Here is a 22143-nt window from a genome sequence, read left to right as displayed (position 1 = left end):
AAAATACTGCCTGGAATACCGGGGATTGTTGTTTGTTTACTGCTAGCTAACTTGCTAGCTAACTTAATGCTATATTAGCTGGTGAGTAACCGTAAGCTAACTTTGCTAAGCAGCTGCTGGATAATTTCACATACATACTTAACTAAAACGCTTCCATACTTTGAAAAGTACGTACGCTGTCTATACCACCGGGCGATGACATCTATCAAACAACTAAGACATTTTCTTACCTTAATACAGACTTTCAGACAGAGCTCTAATGCGCATGCACTGTTCTATAGGCAGCCTACTCGTACGGTGCTTCATAGAGGACAAATTTCTTACCGCCGTTGATTTTGGTATTCCTGAGTTATTTTACGTAACTTTGATACGCCATATAATGGTGTCTGACTATCGTTACGCAGTTTGGTCGCATGCTTCACTTCGTTCTGTTTTTGAATCGCGGAAGTGGGGTTGCTGTGTTGTGTTTGGTAGATTTTAAGTGTTTTCGTTGTGGCATGACGCTTTTAAAAAGCATAAGAAAGTGGTAACCCTAAAAACAGACTGAAACATGGAGGACGACGCTCCTGTCATTTATGGCCTTGAATTTCAGGTAACTGTTATCTATTCCTGTGACACAGTCACACCATTTATTAACGTTAATATAAAGTTAACTTTACTGTTATTTCCCTAATCGATATCTAGTTTTAAGCTAGCTCCGTTGTATTGTGGTCTTTTTTTAATAGATTAGCTGTTTTTAGCTGTTGTGTTTTGACGCCCTGTGACATAATACTGTGTTGGTTCCGAACATATAGCGTTAGCTAACTTTATGTATGTTCATCCATATTGTTTTTGCTTAATTCAAACGTATTTAGTGAATGAACAGTCATGTTATTGTTTATCCACTTTGCAGGCACGAGCACTAACAGCCCAGACAGCTGAAACCGATGCCATTCGTTTCCTCGTGGGTACACAGTCACTGAAATTTGACAACCAAGTAAGAAAAACAGTTCATGACAGATCGAGAAGTTGTCTACAATTGGAGACAGACAGAGCCTATGGTATTTCAATTGAACGTGGCGCAGTTTGTGTCTTCGTCTAGCTTTGATCGATTTGTATGTTAATAGTAATAAGGAAAACAAATTATGCAAAGACTACTGCATTATTTTGTTCTGCTTCGTCTAGATACACACATTATGACACGTGATATAAACAAATAAAATGAGGTACTTTGAATGACTGAATTTAAAACTGTTGGTTTAAATGTTAGGTTTAATTTTATCTAATGTAAAAATACACACAGAAAATACAGGTCTCTGTGTGTTACTTATTTATCTCAGAGCAGAGCTGTTTCTTATGGGCAGTCAGTATACAGTATAAAATTCAAACAAACACATTATGTTTCCAAAATTCAGTTCAAACTCAAAGGCTAATTTTCCATTATACAGTTTTAACACTACCAGGCCCTACTCTATTTGACTCGACTTGGTTTTGGTAATTTTTCATTACACCTGAGTACCACCTCAAAGTGGGTGGGGTTATCACACAACGGCGCGAAACTGCCGTTACCAAGCAAAGAAACGTCCGCGCCTCCTGGTAGGACCACAGTGGTGTTTTGCAAGTAGTGTTAGCCATTTGCCTTGCTTTGGCTTATTTCTATGAGCTAAAGAGCCACACAGTTCTAGATGAGACATTCTCTCTCCTTGTGGTTCACATACAACGTGGCAGGAATCGAAAAAAATAAAATAGATAAATAGATTAAGATAAAAAAAACAAACAACGAAAGACTTTCCAAACATACAGACCTGAATGCATGCTGTTTTTTATGTGTGGACTGTCTGCGAAATACTGCTTAGTGTGACATCGTATTGTGATTTTAATACAATGACATAAATTTATATAGATGCCACAAACCACCAGGACCACAGATAGCACGGCACGGACCTCAAATCCTTGAGAGAGACCAGACACCTGGCAGGCACAGACCGGACACACTGCTGCCGCTCAGACCATAGAACAGCGCCCCTAGAGCTGGTCTCGGTAATGGTCCGTGCCACCAACAGGACAGGCTACACTTTTGGCTACAACCCCCTTTCCCACTTCTGTTGCTACCAACTTTCACAGCTGCGTTAAATTAATTGCTAATGATGGAGGCAGAGATTTTATTTTTCTTGATTTATATTTGGAAGAAAATGAGATGCTTCACTGCCACTGTCGGCGAGCCATGTATCTCATTGTGTAACGCTACTTTTGGCCAACAGTGTAAACTTTAACAGTAATAGCATTTTTAATTTGAATAATTGTATTTTCACGGTCACCGCCTCGCCGTTCCTATCCACCATGTTTTTTGCCACATTTGCACAAAGAATATTGGGATATGTTGGCTGCGAACAATGACTGTAGAGGGGTGGACATAGTAAGCAAGCTTCCGGGTTTGAAGCTATACACGCAGTAGCCGTTGGCTCCCATTGAGTTAAAGATAGTCTCACGGTTTGAATATATCACAATATAATTATCAAATGGTTAATCATTTATCAGAGACGCTGAGTAAACGTGTCAATTGACAAGTGATGTCACTGATATCAACTAGTTGTTTCAGCATACACAAAACATCAGTAACTGGTTTTAGCCCAGTCCCATCCATATTAATGGGCAGTTTGCACGGGCATCCATGCTGTGTGTACATTTATTGTTTCTCTGTAAATGTCTGTGTGCGCGTGTGTGAGAAGATGAAGGAGTGAGAGGGTGTACATGCATGCATGCACATCTTGCAGAGGTCATTACAGAGACAGATGACAGAAACAGTTGGCTCTAAATGGGGGGAGAAATAATTAGCTCTCTGAGAGCAAGAGAGAGAGAGAAGGATGAGAGAAAGAGATTTGTGCTGTGAAAAAATGAGCCTATTTTTTGGCAGACTTCAGTGTGAAAATGGTCTGGCATTGAATGCAGACTTAGTTCAATCCAACTTTTGTGGAGCAGGTCTAATACAGAGCTTGTTGGGAATGGTGACAATGCATCCCAGTCGATCTGCGTGATTTCTTATTACACACTGTCAGTAGCTTAATGTACTCCTCCTAACACATTCCCTCACTCAGCACAGAGCTGAAACACAAGAATATCGAAGAGGTGAATTCTTTATTGTTGTGTTAATCTAATTATTAGATTTATGTTGTAAAAAAAGTGCCTATTGCTCATTTATTAATTGGCCTGTTTGCTTTGAGGCCAGGGTAGACTATGCAAATCTGGGCTGGCTCATTTGAAAGTTGATAGTAGTGTGAGAAAATTAAAGCAGTAGCCCTGATTTGCACTTTGATTTGGAATTCACTAATCTAACACTCTTCATACTGGTTTTGACACTGATTCTGTGTTTAATGTAGACTATTCTCTTCTGGCCAAAATCAGAACCACTTGATGAAAATTGGGTCCAGTAGAGATGGCTGCCTCCCTAAATGTATGGCACAGTGACCAATGGTGATTTAGAGCTCTGGTGACCAAACACAGTCTGCATTCAAATTCTGCCCATGTCAAGTCCTCAGTATGCTTGTGTTCAAGTGCCTGTTGGCTTGACTAAAGGTGCTTTAAGACAAAAACTGTTGCCACTGTGACAGAAACCTGGCAACATCTGTGTTCTGTGTTTTGAATTAGCAGCAGAGAGATTGTGAGATTGAGAGAACGGGCATAATATTACCAAAATTTGATTAGTAGCATTATATTACTGTGGAACAGCAAGTAATATAATACTCTAATGGCATTACTTTTGTAGTGCATTACTCCTAACACTGATTGACAGCAGCAGGGTTCAACACCACTGCCACTGTCCCCCATGTCATATCAGCCAGCACATCACCAGCTGCTGCTGTCCATGTGTACCTAGTATATCACGGAGCTGGAGTGAGGTGTAGATTAAAATTTGAGGAAATGGATAGCAGTGTTAAATTATTATATGTGCTATAATAGTTTCACTATAAAAAAGTAGCTTTTGCTAGTAGTATCATAAACCTTTATTGTCCCAGGCTGGATAATCATGCTTTGAAGCTGATGCTGCTCCAATGCCATTTTTATTCATTGATCTGTCTGTTCCCTGCTGATGAAGAGGTTTATAATCCAGGGAACTCCAAATAAAATCAGCATCTTTGTTTCCCTTGCTGTAGTTTCTGTGGTTGCCATAGTCACATTTTGAGCCATAACATCATGAACTCATGCAGAAGCAAATGATCATGTTAACAAGAGTGGCAGCTGCCCTCCCAACTCCTGCTGATGATGCTTAGATTGAAAAGTGGCCAGTAAACAGCTTCTGACACCCCTTTATGATCACTTCTGTAACTTCCTTGTCTGGAGTAATTGGACAATCCTGCTTGTTTTGCACAACAATTATCTAAGTGTAATGTGGTGTGAAAGTAGGTAGGCTCTGGAAATCCCATTCCATCTTTCTTTTTTCAGTCTTTATATAAGTACTTCTGTTTTGTACACCGTGAGTGTCTCATAGGAGAGAATGTCCCAAATTTAGCACTGTTATCCCTATTTTGTAATTTAATTATATCCAGATGCACATATCTGGTTGGCAGCTGGACCATTTGAGCTATGTAATAAGTTATATAAGTTAGTTGTAAGATCTAATAGGGATCTTTATTCATGGTCATGTTTATGGGGATGATCCCCCCCATACACACACACACACACACACACACACACACACACACACACACACACACACACACACACACTTCATTTGTGGATTCAGCCAGTTTAGTCTGTTTTATTCATAAAGCTCCACTCCCCCACCACCCCCCCTTAACTTTGCTAGCTAGCATTGGTTAGCTCTGTTTGACTGAGTGAACTTGCAATATGAAAAATGTTTTTTCAATTGGCATTTCAGCCCTCATAGCTCCTGCTGTATCCATAAGCCTGCTGGTCTCTTCACCTCCCATTAAGCATAATGCAGGGTGGAAATGTCTCTCTTAACTCGCTGAGCACCTCTCAAATCCCTCTGAGACCAATAGCTGGAATGACAGATCGGAGGGAGCGTCAGCATGGCATTTGAGGCTGCTAACGAGATAAAGCGCCCGAGCTTGGCACCTCTCACCCTCTTGCTACTCCTCCACTCTGCTTACTGTCATCTGTGTAGCTAAAGAGCTTTAGTGGAGAGGTCCCTGAAGTGGGGACCATGAACCAGTTTGGCGTTATTCCTCCCTTACCCCTTCTTCTCAATCTCCCTCCTCTACTCCTCCCTTCTTCAATTCCTCCCAACATTGCCACATAATTAAAAGCGCTGGGCTGGATGCCCAAGTGACTCAAGGCTATGAGTCACTCCCCAGGCTTGGAAGAATGAGGGATAAATCACCTGTGGGAGGATGGCTGGAACTTTTCTCTACCCTCACACCTGGGTGCGTTTGGGGGACCCAATTATTAGCCCCTCCAATTACCCTGTCCTGCCTGCCTGAATATATTTATACTGCTCCCCTACCATCATAAAATTACAACTTTACACAATAATTTTTTGCTCAATGCAGTCCAGCCCAAGGTTAATAGCTGCCTAGCTGACTTTAAGGAGGCTGAAGGATGCTGCTGCTCTGATGTGCTTTTCCTCCTCCTCCTCACACCCACCTCCTTTTATCCTCTTGTTCAGCCTGTAAAAGCAGTGCAGGCAAGGGGAGTGCAAGTGCCTGGCAGGAGTTACTGTCCAGTGCAACTCCATTAATGGTTCCCAAAGGTGCTGTAAGTGTCTCTCTTATGGGAGAAACCGCCATTAATTGTCTGATCATACCTTGAGACCCTCACTGTTTTACTGCAATGTGAGCCCTGAACTGTATTCAGTTGAGCGCCTTCATAGAATAGATTTCCATCTAATGCAAAGAACTCAGTAAGGAGGAGTTTATATTAACTTCTTATGGATAAAAGTTTAGCTTGTTTGTTGAACTTCTGTGCTATAAAGTCTGAAAAGCTGTTTGATTGTGTTTTCATGTTCAGCAGTGCTTCATAATTACATTGGTTCAAGGAGAAAGACCCAGAATAAGAATTTATAGACTATAATAAAACATAATTACTAATGTAGTGGTATGTGTAACTGTTATCAAGATCCTGGAAGGTATCTTTTGTCATATTGAATCACAACAAATCCTAAAAATATGGAAAATATTTATGTAAGCTCGGATCATCAAAACGAGCAGTGATTTAGCTAAGGTGTGTGATATAAAATATAGGTCTGACCTGAGGCACTCGCTGAAAATTCTGACTGGGCGGGCAATGATTTTTACAGGGTGGAACTTGGTGAAATATCAAATCAGATAAAATAAGACCTAGCCGAACAGTCAATGAAATATTTTATTCAAAGCTGTCAGCAGCAAATTCTGTGCATATCAGTCAGAGTTGGGGTGGACATTGGGATGGCCAGAAGGTTTTCAGGGCCATGGCATGTGTGGCACCCCTGTTTATGACACAAAATTTCTGCAGACATTCCTTCACATCAACAGAATGAGAAATTTGCAGGGTTAATAGAAAGATCCATTTGAAAATGTTTAAGTAAATGCACTCAGAGACTTGATGAGACTTTTTTCTCTTTAGAGAGAACTAAGCTAGCTTTTTAAAGTTTTTAATTTTTTTAATTTTATATTATTATTTTATAACCAGGCTAGCTGTTTCCTCTGCCTCCAGTCTTTATGCTAAGATAGATGAATCACTTTCCAGCTCCAACTTGGATAATCAGGGATCCTGTCTTCTCCACTGAGAGTAATTTAAAAACGTTTCTGCAAGTTTATATTTTCTACATTGTAGCTATTGTTTTTCCCTGTTAACACCACAATGAAGGTGCCATTTATGATTTTTAGTAGATAATTGTATCTTTGCCCCTTGAATGGTCCATTAGGCCTGCAGACAGTGTTACATTCTTCTAAAAATGCTGGAAGGATTATGCACATCATAGTACATCATCATAGTAATTACAGTATGCTTAGCTATAGCTGAATTGTCATCTGCTGCCAAAAAAAAAAAGAACAATTAAATACCTTTCACAATAAAGTGCTCTTGAATATTGCACTTCTTCCGAGGCCCCCTTTGGCAGGGCCATTTGTCTAAAAAGAAATCCGGAATCAGCTTTTATTGTTTTCCTTTTTGTTGTACCTTTTTTGATTTTTTCCAACATGTCATATGCAAAACTCCCATGAGTCCAACATGACTTTTAAAAGTGTCTTAATTGTCGCTTTAAAGGCCAAATCAAGATGAAAAGTCTTTAGCTGTATTAAGTTGGTTGGGGGGAATAAAGAAATGCCTACCTTGAAATTACACTTATTGCCTTAGTAAAACAGAAGCTTTCTTCTGTTTTGGGAGAATTAGAGGATTGACTGAAGCTTTGAACTACATTTTGTGTGGAGAGAGGTGTGTACAGTGTTTTTTAACTGCAGCCTCATCCTCAACACATCTCTCCTCTCTGTCTCTACTTTTCTTCTAGATCCACATTATTGACTTTGATGATGAGAATAACATCATTAATAAGAATGTCCTTCTGCACCAGGCTGGAGAGATATGGCACATTGGCACTAGTCCCGCAGATAAGGCTGTACTTACCACCTGCTATAACAAAAGTAAGTCCTACTGTTTCTGTGTCTGTGAAGATTCTCATTCATCCAGGTGAAGTTATCTAGAGTCATGGCAGCTGGACTTCGTTTTTTTTTTTTTTTTTGATTGAAAAATTTCCTCACTAATCTAAGTGATTTCTTTAGTCTGAGGGAAAGCTGGTAGGAAACTCATATTTATCTTTCAGGTTGGTTTCACTCCACCCCTACCCTAAAAAGGCTCATTAGATAAATGGGCCAAGAGTCATTAGACCCACACTTTGCCTTACTATTGGAGATTTTAATATCCATGCGTGATGTCCTGATAAGCCATTGGTAAAGGACTTTTTAAACCTCACTCTTTTAATCTTGTGCAGTCCATGCCTGGTCCCATGCATGAACATGGAAACACATTAGATCTTTCACATGGCTTGTCTGCTATTAACCTGGAGATCAGTAATACTGTGTTCTCTAATTATATTCCTCTATTATTTGAGGTTGGTTTCTCTTGTACTGCTATTAAAACTTGTGCCCCTGCTCGGTGGTGGTGGATTTTTAACCTTTCCTAACCCTTCCTCTGCTGGTCAATTCTCCGCTGCTTTTGGCCAGTTTCATTTTAGCTCCTCCCTCTGACCCCTCGGGCTCCATCCATTGCTTTGCTGTTTCTAATCAGTTTGAACCCCTAACTGATGTTTTTAGAGGATGTGGTTTGCCCATCATACTGTTCTTCCTTAATTTTTTTAAAGAGGTTTTCACTAGAATAGGACAATTGATTCTTACCATTAACAGCAGTCAATTTAAATCATGCAATAGTACAACCATTGAATAAGAAACCTGGTCTTGATCATACTATGTTGGCTAATTTCAGTCCTATCTCCAAACTGCCATTTCTGTGAAAAGTTTTGGAAAAAATTGTTTATGTTAAGTTGAAATCTTTCTTGGAAGAGCATGATATCCTGGAGGTTTTTCAATCTGGTTTCTAAACCTTTCATAGTACAGAGTCAGCATGTTAAGGATGACACTGACATCCTCTTAGCATCCAATTCTGGTGATATTATTCTTGCCCTGCTTGACCTAACCACCGCCTTTGATACATTAGATTGTTGTGGCAAAAAGTAACTAGTAGGCACACCTGTGTGACATATACACAAATGAATACACAGTGGTCAGTGATGTGACTACCTGTCCTTTCGTCTGCTTCCTGCATTTCCCTACTGAAATACAAAGCAGTGTCAAAAGTCTGTTGAATTCACACAAGGAGGTAGTAGACCTAATGTCTGTCAAGGTGTATGCTATTGAAAATTTCCTTTACACATCCCATCCATCTTCTATTCCCGCTTTTTTCCTGAAAGCCAGGGTCACGGGGATCTGCTGGAGCCTATCCTAGCTCTCTCTTGGGTGAAAGGCAGGGGTACACCGTGGACAGGTCACCAGTCCATCGCAGGGCCACATAGAGACAGACAACCTCACACACTCACTCCTACAGGCAATTTAGTTTCACTAATCAACCTAACATGCATGTTTTTGGACTGTGGGAGGAAACCGGAGTACCCGGAGTAAACCCACACAAGCACGGGGAGAACGTGCAAACTCCACACAGAAAGGCCGGGTTGCGAACCCACGACCTTTTTGCTGTGAGGCAGCCTCAGCCACCATGCCCCTTTACACATCCCTCCTTTTATAATTCTATGATAACTACAGCTAGAAACAAAAATAGTCAGGATTCCTCAAGGCAAGGCAAAACTCATCTTCATCATCTTCATGAAAAAAAGCTTCTCAGGTCCAGGGGAAGCATTGTCTTTCAGTGTTATTTGTATAGCGCCAAATTACAATCTCAAAATTTTACATAAAACAAACAGAAACCCAGCAAATCCAGTGGAGGGGAAAAACTCCCTTTAAGGAAGCAGAACTGGCCTCAATTTGGGAGGCAACCAGTCGAGGTTGGGGTGAGCAGATAGAGGAGAGAGAAAAGAACAGCAACAAAACACAACAAACAGACACTGCAGATGGGTGGAGCCGGTAACTGCATGGTCACACAGAGAGGTAGTTGACGAAATGTCTGTTAAGGTATTCTATTGAAAATTTGCCTCACATAGACCACAACATTTTAATATCCCGTTTATAGCATCTCGTGGGTGTTGGTTGCTCTGCTCTAGAGTGGTTTAGGTCCTGTTTAGCAAACTTTTTCTGTAAGCTTTGCTACTTTTGATTCCTCCTCTGCTCCTCTGTCATGTGGGGATCCTCAGGGCTCAATTTTAGGGCCCCTGCTTTTTTCATTTTATTTGCTCCCTCTAAGCTCCATTCTTAGGAAGCATGGGATCACCTTTAACTGCTACACTGATGATATTCAGATACAGTATATGTACCATCAAAGTGGAAGGATGCCTTTTCAAATAAACCACTTCTTGTATATCTTGATGACATTAAAGCTTGCATGGCCCTTCCTACATTTTATCCAACAGAACACAGAGGTGCTGGTGTTTGTACCCAGCGGCTCTGGCGAGTCCCGCCCTCTTGACCTGGGCCCCTTGGCAGTGCATGTTAGGCTCACAGTTACAAATCTGGATTTTAAAATGGACAGTGCTTTTAAATTGGACAGTCAAATTGGTGCATTTGTAAAATCTAGTGCCCCCCCTCCCCCCAGTTAAAGCATTTGGCAAAAGTGAAACCTATCCTCTGTAGGCAGCACTTTAAGACAGTAATCCATGCCTTCATTACATCTCGACTGGATTAATGCAATGCATTTTATGTTGGAATTAGCCAGTTTTCCATCTCATGTTTCGAGCTGGTTCAAAATGCAACTGCGCGTCTTGACCGGTTGCTCGTAGATGTTCAGAGATAAAAGCAGAAGCTCAGAGGTGACAGAGCTTTTTCTGTTGCTGCTCCGAAGTTATGGAAATAACTGCCTTTGCACACTAGACAGACATCTACACTGTCCGTTTTTAAAACTCTTCTTAAAACCCATCTTTAGTCCTTTCCTTTCGACCCAGTATGAGATATTGATCCTATCATTATCTTATGTTTTTATTGTATGACAGATTGTTTTGTGTCATTTTGTACATTTGAATTCTATTTTATTGTGTCTTTTATTCTTTTCTTAAGTTTATTCTTTTCTTATGTTCTTATGTTAACCAGAAGGGAGGAGGGGGTGCTTGGGATTGTCTAGTTAAGCCCCAGGGGTTGACGAACTCCTGGCACATTTTGTGGCATCTTCTCCTGATAATACCAAAACAAACTTAAATTACTGTGTCAGTTTTAATCGTACAGATAAGAGCAATATATCATTCGAATCTGTAAATGCGCTACTTTTATTTGTATACACTCATAATAACAACAAAATGCTGTACTTTTCTAAAATAAAGGAAGCAGACAGGGTGCGCTCTCTGTATCTGTCTCTCTGTCACCTGTCTTCACAGACAAGTAAATAAACCAACCTGAATCTCAGCGAATACTTGCTTCAAAAACGTGAAATATGTGCATAGAAAACTTGAAATGTCTTCTTTTAAATGAAACAATTCAAATTCAAAACAAATCTCCTGTCTCACCTCATTATAGCTAATGTGATCCTGCCTCACACTGAGCACTGTTCATATGCTTATATGTGCTTAGATGGTGACAATGTGCTGGCAGAGGAGCTTAACTGCTTCTTTGCCCGCTTTGAACAACAAACACCAGAAGAAGCTACATTACATCCACCATCGAACACCAGCCATATCTTCACAGTGGGAGTGAGGGATGTGAGGCGAGTGCTGAGGACAATAAACCCAAGAAAAGCAGCAGGACCTGATGGCGTCACAGGGAGGGTGCTGAAAGACTGTGTGGATCAACTCATAGGGGTTTTTAATAAAATATTCAGCCTGTCCTTAGGCCACTGTCCCACCCTGTCTCAAGGCCTCAACGATCATCCCTGTCCCAAAGAAGACCACCATCAGCAGTCTTAATGACTACCGACCAGTGGCCCTAACCCCAGTTGTGATGAAGTGTTTTGAGAAGCTGGTCAGAAGTCACATCATCCGAAGACTTCCTCCCACATTCGATCACCACCAGTTTTCATACAGGGAAAACAGACCAACAGAGGATGCCATAGCCACTGCCCTCCACACAACCCTGACCCACCTGGAACACAAAGACAGCTATGCCAGGCTTCTCTTCATTGACTTTAGCTCGGCGTTTAACACAGTCATCCCAAACAGACTGGTCTCCAAACTAAATCACCTCTGCTTCCCTCTCCCCACCTGCCTCTGGATTCAAGACTTCCTCAGCAACCGTCCACAGAGAGTCAAGGTAGGGCATCACCTCTCCCCAGCACTCAGCCTCAGCACTGGCTCCCCACAGGGATGTGTGCTGAGTCCGCTACTGTACACTCTCTACACACGACTGCACCCCCACCCATTCAAGCAATTCCATCGTGAAGTTTGCAGACGACACGACAGTGGTTGGGCTCATCACAGGAGGAGATGAGACTGCATATCCATGAGGTGGATAAACTGGCTTTATGGTGCAGTAACAACAACCTGGTCCTCAACACCACAAAGACAAAGGAAATCATAGTGGACTTCAAGAGGAACAGATCAGACACTCTGCTCATATACATCAACAGCGACTGTGTGGAGAGCATTGCTGACTTCAAGTTCCTGGGCTTGCATCTGGATGACAATCTCACCTGGAAAACTAAAACCACAGCTCTGGTCAAAAAGGCACAGCAGCGACTCCATTTCCTGAGGGTCCTAAAAAGTAACAACCTTGCCAAAGAACTGCTAGTGTCTTTCTACAGATGCACCATCGGAAGTGTACTGACATACTGCATCTCGGTGTGGTATGCCAGCTGCACTGCCCAGGACAAAGCTGCGCTCCAAAGTGTCATTAACACAGCACAAAAGATCATCGGCTGCGCTTTCCTCTCCTTAGAGGAGCTGTTCAAGACCCGGTGCTACAGTAAAGCCTGCAGCATCGTGAAGGACTCATCTCATCCAGCACATCACTTGTTTCAACCGTTTCCTTCGGGGAGGCAGTACAGGACAATAAAAGCCAAAACAAACAGACTGAAAAACAGCACATATCCCAGGGCTGTTGCAATAATAAATGAACGTTAAATAGTATGCCTTTTTGACCAACATTTCACCATCATATTGCTGCTAAGATGCACATGCCACTTGCGATGCACAATACTGTTTACTCTATGCAAAATATTGGTTATCAATAGTACCATTATTATTATTATTAATGTCATCTTTTACTTATCTTTTACTATTTGACTTTTATTATTTTATTACGTATCTCTTCTTGCTATTATTATTCTCATTTTAGACAAGTAAGACTTGAACTGAAAAGGAGGTCAAACACAAATTTTGTTGTATTTTTTACAATGACAATAAAGATTCTGATTCTGATTCTGATATGGAAATTATCTGAAGTGAGCCAGGTAATTGTGTACCCACCCCCGGGAAATGGCATAAAACGTCAAGCTTCATCATAGAATTTACTTACTTTTTCTGTGCGTTGGGATGATTGCCTGCTACACGGGTGAAGAAGCACTTCGGATGGTTCCAGACAGCAACAAAGAGTTTACTTTCTTGTCAGAGGAATAACGCGACTCAGATGACGAGCATTTACATTTGAATCCCAGCGGAGGATATAATTCCTGACGAGTAATTCCCTCTCAGCCACATTCCTTACTGAAAGGCTCATTATGCAGCTCATTATGCAGGTCTTTGTCTTCTCAGGTGAATCACATGATTATTCATGATCAGGCTACAAGATCCAGTTCTTGAAAGTTTTGTGAACCAATGTTCTATATGTGTTTTATGGCCTTATTTCAGTGTAGCGAATTTAAATATATACATGTATTGAACACGAAGGTTTATTATGTCTAGTTTATGAATCATGAATATCATAAACCATCTTAACAATTTGGGGCACCAAACCCCTTTTTGGTGGATCAACCAGTCAATTAATTAACCATACAGGATATCAGTCTACAATCCCTTTCAGTGACGTATTTACTGTATGAAATAACATTAATGATACCAGTCACAGTTGTCTTTTTAAGATTTATTCTGCTATTTACAATATTTACACATGGGGAAATTGAGGGAGAACTGATCAGAGAAATTAGCTGAATTAACAAATAAAAACATAACGGTAGATGTTTTTTGTCCATTTGTCCAAGTGTGCATTCTCAAGTCAATTTATTAAAAAAGAAAAACTGAAATATCACATGGTCATAAGTATTCAGACCCTGTGCTCAGTATTGAGTAGAAGCACCCTTTTGAGCTAGTACAGCCATGAGTCTTCTTGGGAATGATGCAACAAGTTTTTCACACCTGGATTTGGGGATCCTCTGCCATTCTTCCTTGCAGATCCTCTCCAGTTCTGTCAGGTTGGATGGTGGACGTTGGTGGACAGCCATTTTCAGGTCTCTCCAGAGATGCTCAATTGGGTTTAGGTCAGGGCTCTGGCTGGGCCAGTCAAGAACGGTCACAGAGTTGTTCCGAAGCCACTCCTTTGTTATTTTAGCTGTGTGCTTAGGGTCATTGTCCTGTTGAAAGGTGAACCTTCAGCCCAGTCTGAGGTTCTGAGCACTCTGGAAGAGGTTTTCTTCCAGGATATCTCTGTAATCAAGTCCAATCAGTTTAATTAAACACAGCTGGACTCCAATGAAGGAGCAGAACCATCTCAAGGAGGATCAGAAGAAATGGACAGCATGTGAGTTAAATATGAGTGTCACTGCAAAGGGTCTGAATACTTATGACCATGTGATATTTCAGTTTTTCTTTTTTAATAAATTTGCAAAAATGTCTACATTTCTGTTTTTTTCTGTCAAGATGGGGTGCTGAGTGTACATTAATGAGAAATAAAATGAACTTTTTTGATTTTGGCAAATGGCTGCAATGACACAAAGAGTGAAAAATTTAAAGGGGTCTGAATACTTTCCATACCCACTGTAAGGACATGATATGAAGATCAGTTCATAAGTCCTTTTATAGGTTTCAGGTCTTGCCTGAAAAGGGAATAGTCTTAAGGTATTTATGGCAGGAGGTGAGCAGGGGGAGTCTGTTCATTAAGAGGGGTTCTCTTTGGGAGGGGGGTTGGCCTGCTCTTTGTCAAAAGGGGAGTCTTGACATTGCAGTACTTGTACCATCCCCGGTTGTTTATCTTAGTGGGTCACAGAGTTTCATAGTCATAAATTGTCAGAGGACATCACTCCTGCCTCACTCAGGAATGTGACTATATTCTTCTGCCTCTGCATAAACGCTGTTTTCTCAAAAACACAATAATATATAAACATACTGCTCACATATTATTATAGCCCAATTTGTGCCGGTTACAGTGTTATCAGACTTTAGCCGTTAATATGTTTAAAAGCAACAGAAAAAAGTACAAATGTCAGCACATGTTAAAACTTGTCCAGGGCCCTCAAACACCCTTAGACCCTAGAGGGTTAAGGTACATACCATGACAGTGTACCGGAATGTGAATTATTCCAAATTAACACCAATAACACCTGTATTGTCCTATTTTATAAAATAATTGAGGAAAAAAAGAAAAAAAAACACGTAACCGTGATTGACCATGTCAACTGACCAATCACAATGAAAAGAGGGCTACAGTAAGGGTGAATAAAGTCTTGCGACAGCTCACACCACTTCAGCTCATGAGCAGCATTTAACAAAAAAATGTAAGATTAACCTTTTCCTACAAACAATATAAAATGTCTGTTCATAATTGAATTGTAAAATAAACTTACTTCAGTCAGATTATTTATGTTGTTTATATTGAAATATTATAAAGAAACAAGTTACCTCATTTTATATTTTAGTAACAAAACATTTTAGTATCTCTTTAAATATTTGCCACTAACAATTGTTAAACAAATTAGCATGTACTTAATAATTTGACAACTTGTCTATTACAGTAAAGGATTTAAATTAACCCCTTGATAACTAATGCATTTTAGACCATCCCCATATTTGCCACAGGGCTACACCCTCCCCCCCTGGAAGATTTTGATGCCCCCATCAAAATACTATTTAAACAACTAAAATGGGATGGTTAAGAGGATTGTTTAACCTATAACAAGTTAAACATGACGCCATGGTTTGGCACCAGAGAGTTTGGCAGGGACGGCTTCTGGAATCTCTGTAGGTCCGATTTTCCACCAGCACTCCCTGGCTGAGTACTGGTACAGGATGGTGAGAGGGCTCTCTAGTGTCATCTTAGCTCAGCCTAACCACAGGTCTTTGAGCGTTCAACTGGGACTTCAACCTCTGGCTGTGGTGTTCAATCAATGTCGGCTCCTTCTTGCAAAACAGTGACTTCAGGGTCAGTGTGGTGAGTCAGATGTGGATTGTTGTTGTGATTCTGCTCCTGCCCTGCCAGCTTTTGGACTGGTCTTGGGTGATCAGTTTCATTAGTTATGGGTTGGGATTGACTTGTAGACAACTCTGGAGGCGTCAGTAGTTTGTTCATATCCACTTCTTTTGGTCTCAAAGAGTATTCATCATCATACTCTGACTCTGAGGATATGCCATCTTCATTGTTATCTGACTGTATTAGATTATTTGTCCTTTGATGTGCTCTGGTTACAGGTTTTTGCTGTAATTTGCTGTCCCTGTCGCCCACTGGTAGTCTTGCAAGATAGCCAATGGGTAACAAATGATAGCAGTAGACTGTTTTCTCTGTACCCAATCCTCTTTCAGGTTTAATTTTGTGGACTGGAAGGTTGGGTAACTTCTCCACAATAATGTAAGGTGGTGGCCTCCATGTGCATTTCAATTTGGGCTTGCCATTGACACCGAAGTTTTTGGCTTTTATTGGACACTCCAAAGGAGATGTCTACCGGTAGCTGGGCCTCTCTACCAAACATTAAAAGGTAAGGCGAGTAACCGGTTGCCTTGTTTAGGGTGTAGTTGTAGGTGTGCACCAACTGACTTATCTTTTGACTCTATTTTTGTTTCTGCTGTGGATCTAGGGACCCAGCACTAGCAATAATTTACAGTTGAGTCTCTCTGGCTGTGGATCTCCCTGAGGATGGTAAGGAGATGCTCTTGACTTGTGGATCCCTAGTATCTTCAGCAGATCTCGGATGAATTTGCTCTCGAAGTCCCGCCCTTTATCTGAATGTATGCAGACAGGTAGTCCATAATGTACAAAGTATCATTCACACAAGATCTTTGCCATGGTGGAAGCTTTTTGGTCTTTGGATGGGAAAGCTTATGCATAAAGAGTGAAATGGTCTGTCACACCTAGGATGTTTGTGGTACCTTGAGAATCAGGCTCAAGTGACAGGAAATCGATGCATACCAGATCTAATGGGCCTTGGCTGGTGATCTGGTTTAATGGAGTGGCTCACTGAGGAAGTGCTTTGCAAGTGATGCATCTTCCACAGTTTTTCTCATATTGCTCCACCTCTGCACCCATCTTAGTCCAGTAGAATCTGTCACATATGAGTTCAACGTTTTTAAACTTCCAATGTCCAAACTCATCATGGAGAGATTTGAGGACCATAGGGACATATTCCTTGGGAAGTACAAGCTGATGGACTTCAGCTCCAGATGGTCTCTCAACTTTTCTGTAGAGCAGCAATTGTGGAGTCGTGTCTTCAGCTTGTATGAGGTTGCTGATTTGGGTTAAACTGCCTAGGTCCAGACAAACTGGATATGTGAAAGACATCTGGTAAGACATCAGATGAGACTTCTAGAGACTCGGCAATGGTAGTAGTCTCTTTAGGTTTTCTTCTGCAGTGGATCTGCTTACAGAGGGCTTTGACACTATCTGGTGGTACACTTTGCCATTCTTCTGCTTTAATTGGAAGAGGGTTGTGTGACAGCGAGTCAGCATTGATGTTACCGCTCCTGGGTCTGCATTGTAATGTGAAGCTGTACATTGAGAGGGCCAATAGCCAGCGATGGCTTGGGTGGGTCAGCGAATGCGAGTACAGGTGCATTTGTAAGGCAGTGAATGATCTTTTGAAAAGCCTCAGTACAACAGTTCTCCCAACGGAGAATGTCTTTGTTTCTCCTCTGGTGGGCAATAAAAGCAATCTCTACCTCATCTTCTCAGGGAGAGAGAGGGTCTTGATGACTCTGGAAATCTCTTTCTTTGAATCTGTCTGGAACTCTGTCCATTTCTGTTCAGAACTCTGTTCTGGAATTCTCTCCAGCCATTCTGTTCTCTTCTTCTTTTCAGTTCAGTATTGTCTTTTTGTGTCTTGCCGTGCTGGGCGCGGGAATCCATCTGTTTCATCCCATGACTGTGATTGGTCCAGGAAGTGCTGCATCCTTGCTGGTGATTGGTTTAAATAAGTGTGAATCAAGAGAGTAACTTATTGTTGTAAGTTTGAATGTTTTTTTAAGATGATAATTAATAATAAGAATAATTTCTTTTTCCACCCAGCAAAGTTCAAACACATGACAAATTTAGTAACTAACCAGAGTCAATAGTTCATCAACAACATTAATGAAAATCAGTAAAACTTCATAGTTATAAAGAGATAGAGAGATTTGATCTGCTCTTTATCAAATTGAGTCTTGACAGTGCAGTGCTTCTTGGAGAGCCTGTACCATCCCCAGTTGTTTACCTTAGTGGGTCACAAAGAGTTTCATAGTCATAAATTGTCAGAGGGATATCACTCCTGCCTCGATCAGGAATGTGACCATATTCTACTGCTTTAGGTCCGCTACATTCCCCAAAGTAAAACAGATGCCTTAGACTTTGCACTGGTAAGCAATAATATAACCCTCAGAACACCTTTCTTTAAATTGTCCATAAGTACACAGAAACAACTTCCATCAAAATGAGCCTATACACACACACACACACACACACACACACACACACACACACACACACACACACCCACACACCCTCACACCCTCACCCTCACCCTCAATCACTCCCAAAGTTACTCATGAGTCCACGGGTTGAGGAAAAATAAGAAAACAGGTTGCAGGCCTGTTCAAAACATTGGGTGTGATGCAATGTGATGTCCTCCGTCTCCAACAAAGCTGGAGGGTGATACCAGGTGAAGTCCTCCGTGCTCCATCCCCACCCCTCACCCCCCTTCGGGGCATACCACAGCTCAAGAACTGCTTTGAAGTCTTATCCCCCTCCCTTTCCTTACTGTCCTCATTAACAACGGCGAGCCACTTTCCAACATCCTCCGCTGCACTGCTCCAACACGGCACACACGCAGGCTCGATTCCAAATGGGTGATGCCAGGTCCAGGCGTGGTCTGAGACCAACCTCATTTACTGTAGTTTTAAGCTAATCCACACAGTTAGCTTGGCTCCAGTGTCTCTTTGTGTCACGCGTCTCTCTCCTCCCTTCTTCGTGTGTTTTCTTCAAAAAACACCTGTATTGTCCTATTTAATAAAAAAAAAACTGAGACCCAGAAAAGTATTTTTGGTTGTAGACAAAAACTGCTTTGCCTGGCTTTAATTAAAAATGTAGTTAAACTCGGAATCATGTAAACCCTCCCCAAACAAAATTAAATTAGCAATTTAACATAAAATAAACCAGAAATAACCTAAAATGTTCCCCAAAATAAATCAGATGCCTTACACTTTCCACTGGCAAGCAAAGATATAGTGGGTACGGAAAGTATTCAGACCCCTTTAAATTTTTCACTCTTTCTGTCATTGCAGCCATTTGCCAAAATCAAAAAAGTTCATTTTATTTCTCATTAATGTACACTCAGCACCCAATCTTGACAGAAAAAAACAGAAATGTAGACATTTTTGCAAATTTATTAAAAAAGAAAAACTGAAATATCACATGGTCATAAGTATTCAGACCCTGTGCTCAGTATTGAGTAGAAGCACCCTTTTGAGCTAGTACAGCCATGAGTCTTCTTGGGAATGATGCAACAAGTTTTTCACACCTGGATTTGGGGATCCTCTGCCATTCTTCCTTGCAGATCCTCTCCAGTTCTGTCAGGTTGGATGGTGGACGTTGGTGGACAGCCATTTTCAGGTCTCTCCAGAGATGCTCAATTGGGTTTAGGTCAGGGCTCTGGCTGGGCCAGTCAAGAACGGTCACACAGTTGTTTCGAAGCCACTCCTTTGTTATTTTAGCTGTGTGCTTAGGGTCATTGTCCTGTTGAAAGGTGAACCTTCGGCCCAGTCTGAGGTTCTGAGCACTTTGGAAGAGGTTTTCTTCCAGGATATCTCTGTACTTGGCCGCATTCATCTTTTCTTCAATTGCAACCAGTCGTCCTGTCCCTGCAGTTGAAAAACACCCCCACAACATGATGCTCCCACCACCATGTTTCACTGTAGGGATTGTAATGGGCAGGGGATGAGCAGTGCCTGGTTTTCTCCACACATACCGCTTAGAATTAACGCCAAAAAGTTCAATCTTGGTCTCATCAGACCAGAGAATCTTATTTCTCATAGTCTGGGAGTCCTTCATGTGTTTTTTGGCAAACTCTATGCAGGCTTTCATGTGTCTTGCACTGAGGAGAGGCTTCCGTGGGGCCACTCTGCCATAAAGCCCCGACTGGTGGAGGGCTGCAGTGATAGTTGACTTTGTGGAACTTTCTCCCATCTCCCTACTGCATCTCTGGAGCTCAGCCACAGTGATCTTTGGGTTCTTCTTTACCTCTCTCACCAAGGCTCTTCTTTGAGGATTATGGAGGCCACTGTGCTCTTAGGAACCTTGAGTGCTGCAGAAATTCTTTTGTAACCTTGGCCAGATCTGTGCCTTGCCACAGTTCTTTCTCTGAGCTCCTTGGGCAGTTCCTTCGACCTCATGATTCTCATTTGCTCTGACATGCACTGTGAGCTGTAAGGTCTTATATAGACAGGTGTGTGCCTTTCCTAATCAAGTCCAATCAGTTTAATTAAACACAGCTGGACTCCAATGAAGGAGCGGAACCATCTCAAGGAGGATCAGAAGAAATGGACAGCATGTAAGTTAAATATGAGTGTCACTGCAAAGGGTCTGAATACTTATGACCATGTGATATTTCAGTTTTTCTTTTTTAATAAATTTGCAAAAATGTCTACATTTCTGTTTTTTTCTGTCAAGATGGGGTGCTGAGTGTACATTAATGAGAAATAAAATGAACTTTTTTGATTTTGGCAAATGGCTGCAATGACAGAAAGAGTGAAAAATTTAAAGGGGTCTGAATACTTTCCGTACCCACTGTATAATCCTCAGAACACTTTTCTTTAAATTGTCTGTAAGTGCTCAGAGACAACTTCCATCAAAATAGACCCACACACACATACCCTCAATCACCCCCAAAGTTACTCACGAGTCCACAGGTTGAGGAAAAATAAGGAAAAAAATACACATTGTATGCCTGCTCAAAACATTGGATGCAATGCAATGTGAAGCTGGAAGGCGATACCAGGTGAAGTCCTCTGTCTCGCCCCCTTCTGGGCATACCACAGCTCAAGAACTGCTTCGAAGTCTTATACCCCTCCCTTTCCTTACAGTCCTCACGAACAACAGCTAGCCACAGCTACCACCACCAAGCCACTTTCCACCATCCTCTGCTGCACCGCTTCCACACGGCACACACGCAGGCTTGATTCCAAACGGGTAGCGCCATGTCCAGGCTTGTTAGTTTTATGCTAATCCACACAGTTAGCTTGGCTACAATATCTCCTTGTGTCGCACATCTCTCTCTCCTCCCTTCTTCGTATGTTTTCTTCAAAACTCACAAGCACTCCCACATTCATACCATTCATGCCAATCACAACAGATAACCTTGACCGCATCAACTGACCAATCAAAAGAAAACAGGGCTACAATGAAGGTGATTAAAATCTCACTGACAGCTCACACAATTTCAGCTCATAAGGTTTAACAAAAAAATGTAAGATTAACTTTTTCCTACAAACAATATAAAATGTCTAATTGAATTCTAAAATAAACTTACTTCACTCAGAATATTTACATTGTTCTTGAAATACTATAAAGTAACTATAAGTTACCTTGTTTTATATTTTAGTAACAAAGCAATATTTTAGTTTCTCTTGAAATGTTTGCCACTAACAATTGATAAAACAAATGAACATCCACTTGCGCAGGGAGAACATGCAAGCGCCACACAGAGAGGTTATTTACAATCATATAAAACAAAGATTGGTTTTTGCTGTAGAGTAGATGCTAAATTAAGTTGAGATTGTTAATTTGAATATAGCGTATACAATAGATATAATTTTAGATATCATCCAAATCACTGACATTAGACGTAATAGTAATTAAACAGATTTTCCAGTCTCAGGTATATACTGTAGATTGGGTAGGTTTATTGATGCTATTGATCAGTTCCTACAGTCAACAAAGCAAAAATGAAAATCATTGCAGTATTTCAAATATGGCTTAAATACATCTGCTCTGGTTGAGCAGGGTTTCCTTTGTGTCACAGCTTGACACAGACTCTGTGGCTCTGTTGTTTCTTACAACCAAATTCTAAGAATAAAACTTTAATGGTTTGAGGCAAATTTGTAATAATAGACTACAAGGAGTTAAAAGGATTTTTGGGAAGCATCACATACCGATTCACTTCAGACTCACTAACACACGGAGACAGAGACTAGTTCACCCTACACCGGACACCAAAACATAAGATGAGCAATACAGTGTATGCTGTCCAGTGTAGGCA

At 41.1% G+C, this 22143-nt stretch overlaps 2 protein-coding genes across 2 annotated transcripts in view; one reads left to right on the top strand and one right to left on the bottom strand.

The window, feature by feature from the left end:
• Positions 1-293, bottom strand: part of trappc12 (trafficking protein particle complex subunit 12) — a 29060-nt gene extending 28767 nt beyond the window's left edge. Inside the window, exon 1 of the mRNA XM_026325179.1 lies at positions 231-293. The gene's annotated coding sequence lies outside the window, so the exon portion shown is untranslated. The remainder of the gene's footprint in view (positions 1-230) is intronic.
• A 113-nt stretch (positions 294-406) lies between these two features.
• The window catches only part of eipr1 (EARP complex and GARP complex interacting protein 1), a 78792-nt gene continuing 57055 nt past the window's right edge, over positions 407-22143 (top strand). The window contains exons 1-3 of the mRNA XM_026307030.1: positions 407-592; positions 893-976; positions 7424-7556. Of these exons, the coding sequence (XP_026162815.1) occupies positions 551-592; positions 893-976; positions 7424-7556 (259 nt within the window). The 5' untranslated portion in view covers positions 407-550. The remainder of the gene's footprint in view (positions 593-892; positions 977-7423; positions 7557-22143) is intronic.

The sequence above is a fragment of the Mastacembelus armatus genome, chromosome 22 (genome assembly GCF_900324485.2).
Source record: "Mastacembelus armatus chromosome 22, fMasArm1.2, whole genome shotgun sequence".
NCBI classification, from domain to species: Eukaryota; Metazoa; Chordata; class Actinopteri; order Synbranchiformes; family Mastacembelidae; genus Mastacembelus; species Mastacembelus armatus.
Note: the sequence above shows the minus strand (reverse complement) of the source record. Positions and strands in the feature narration are given on the sequence as shown.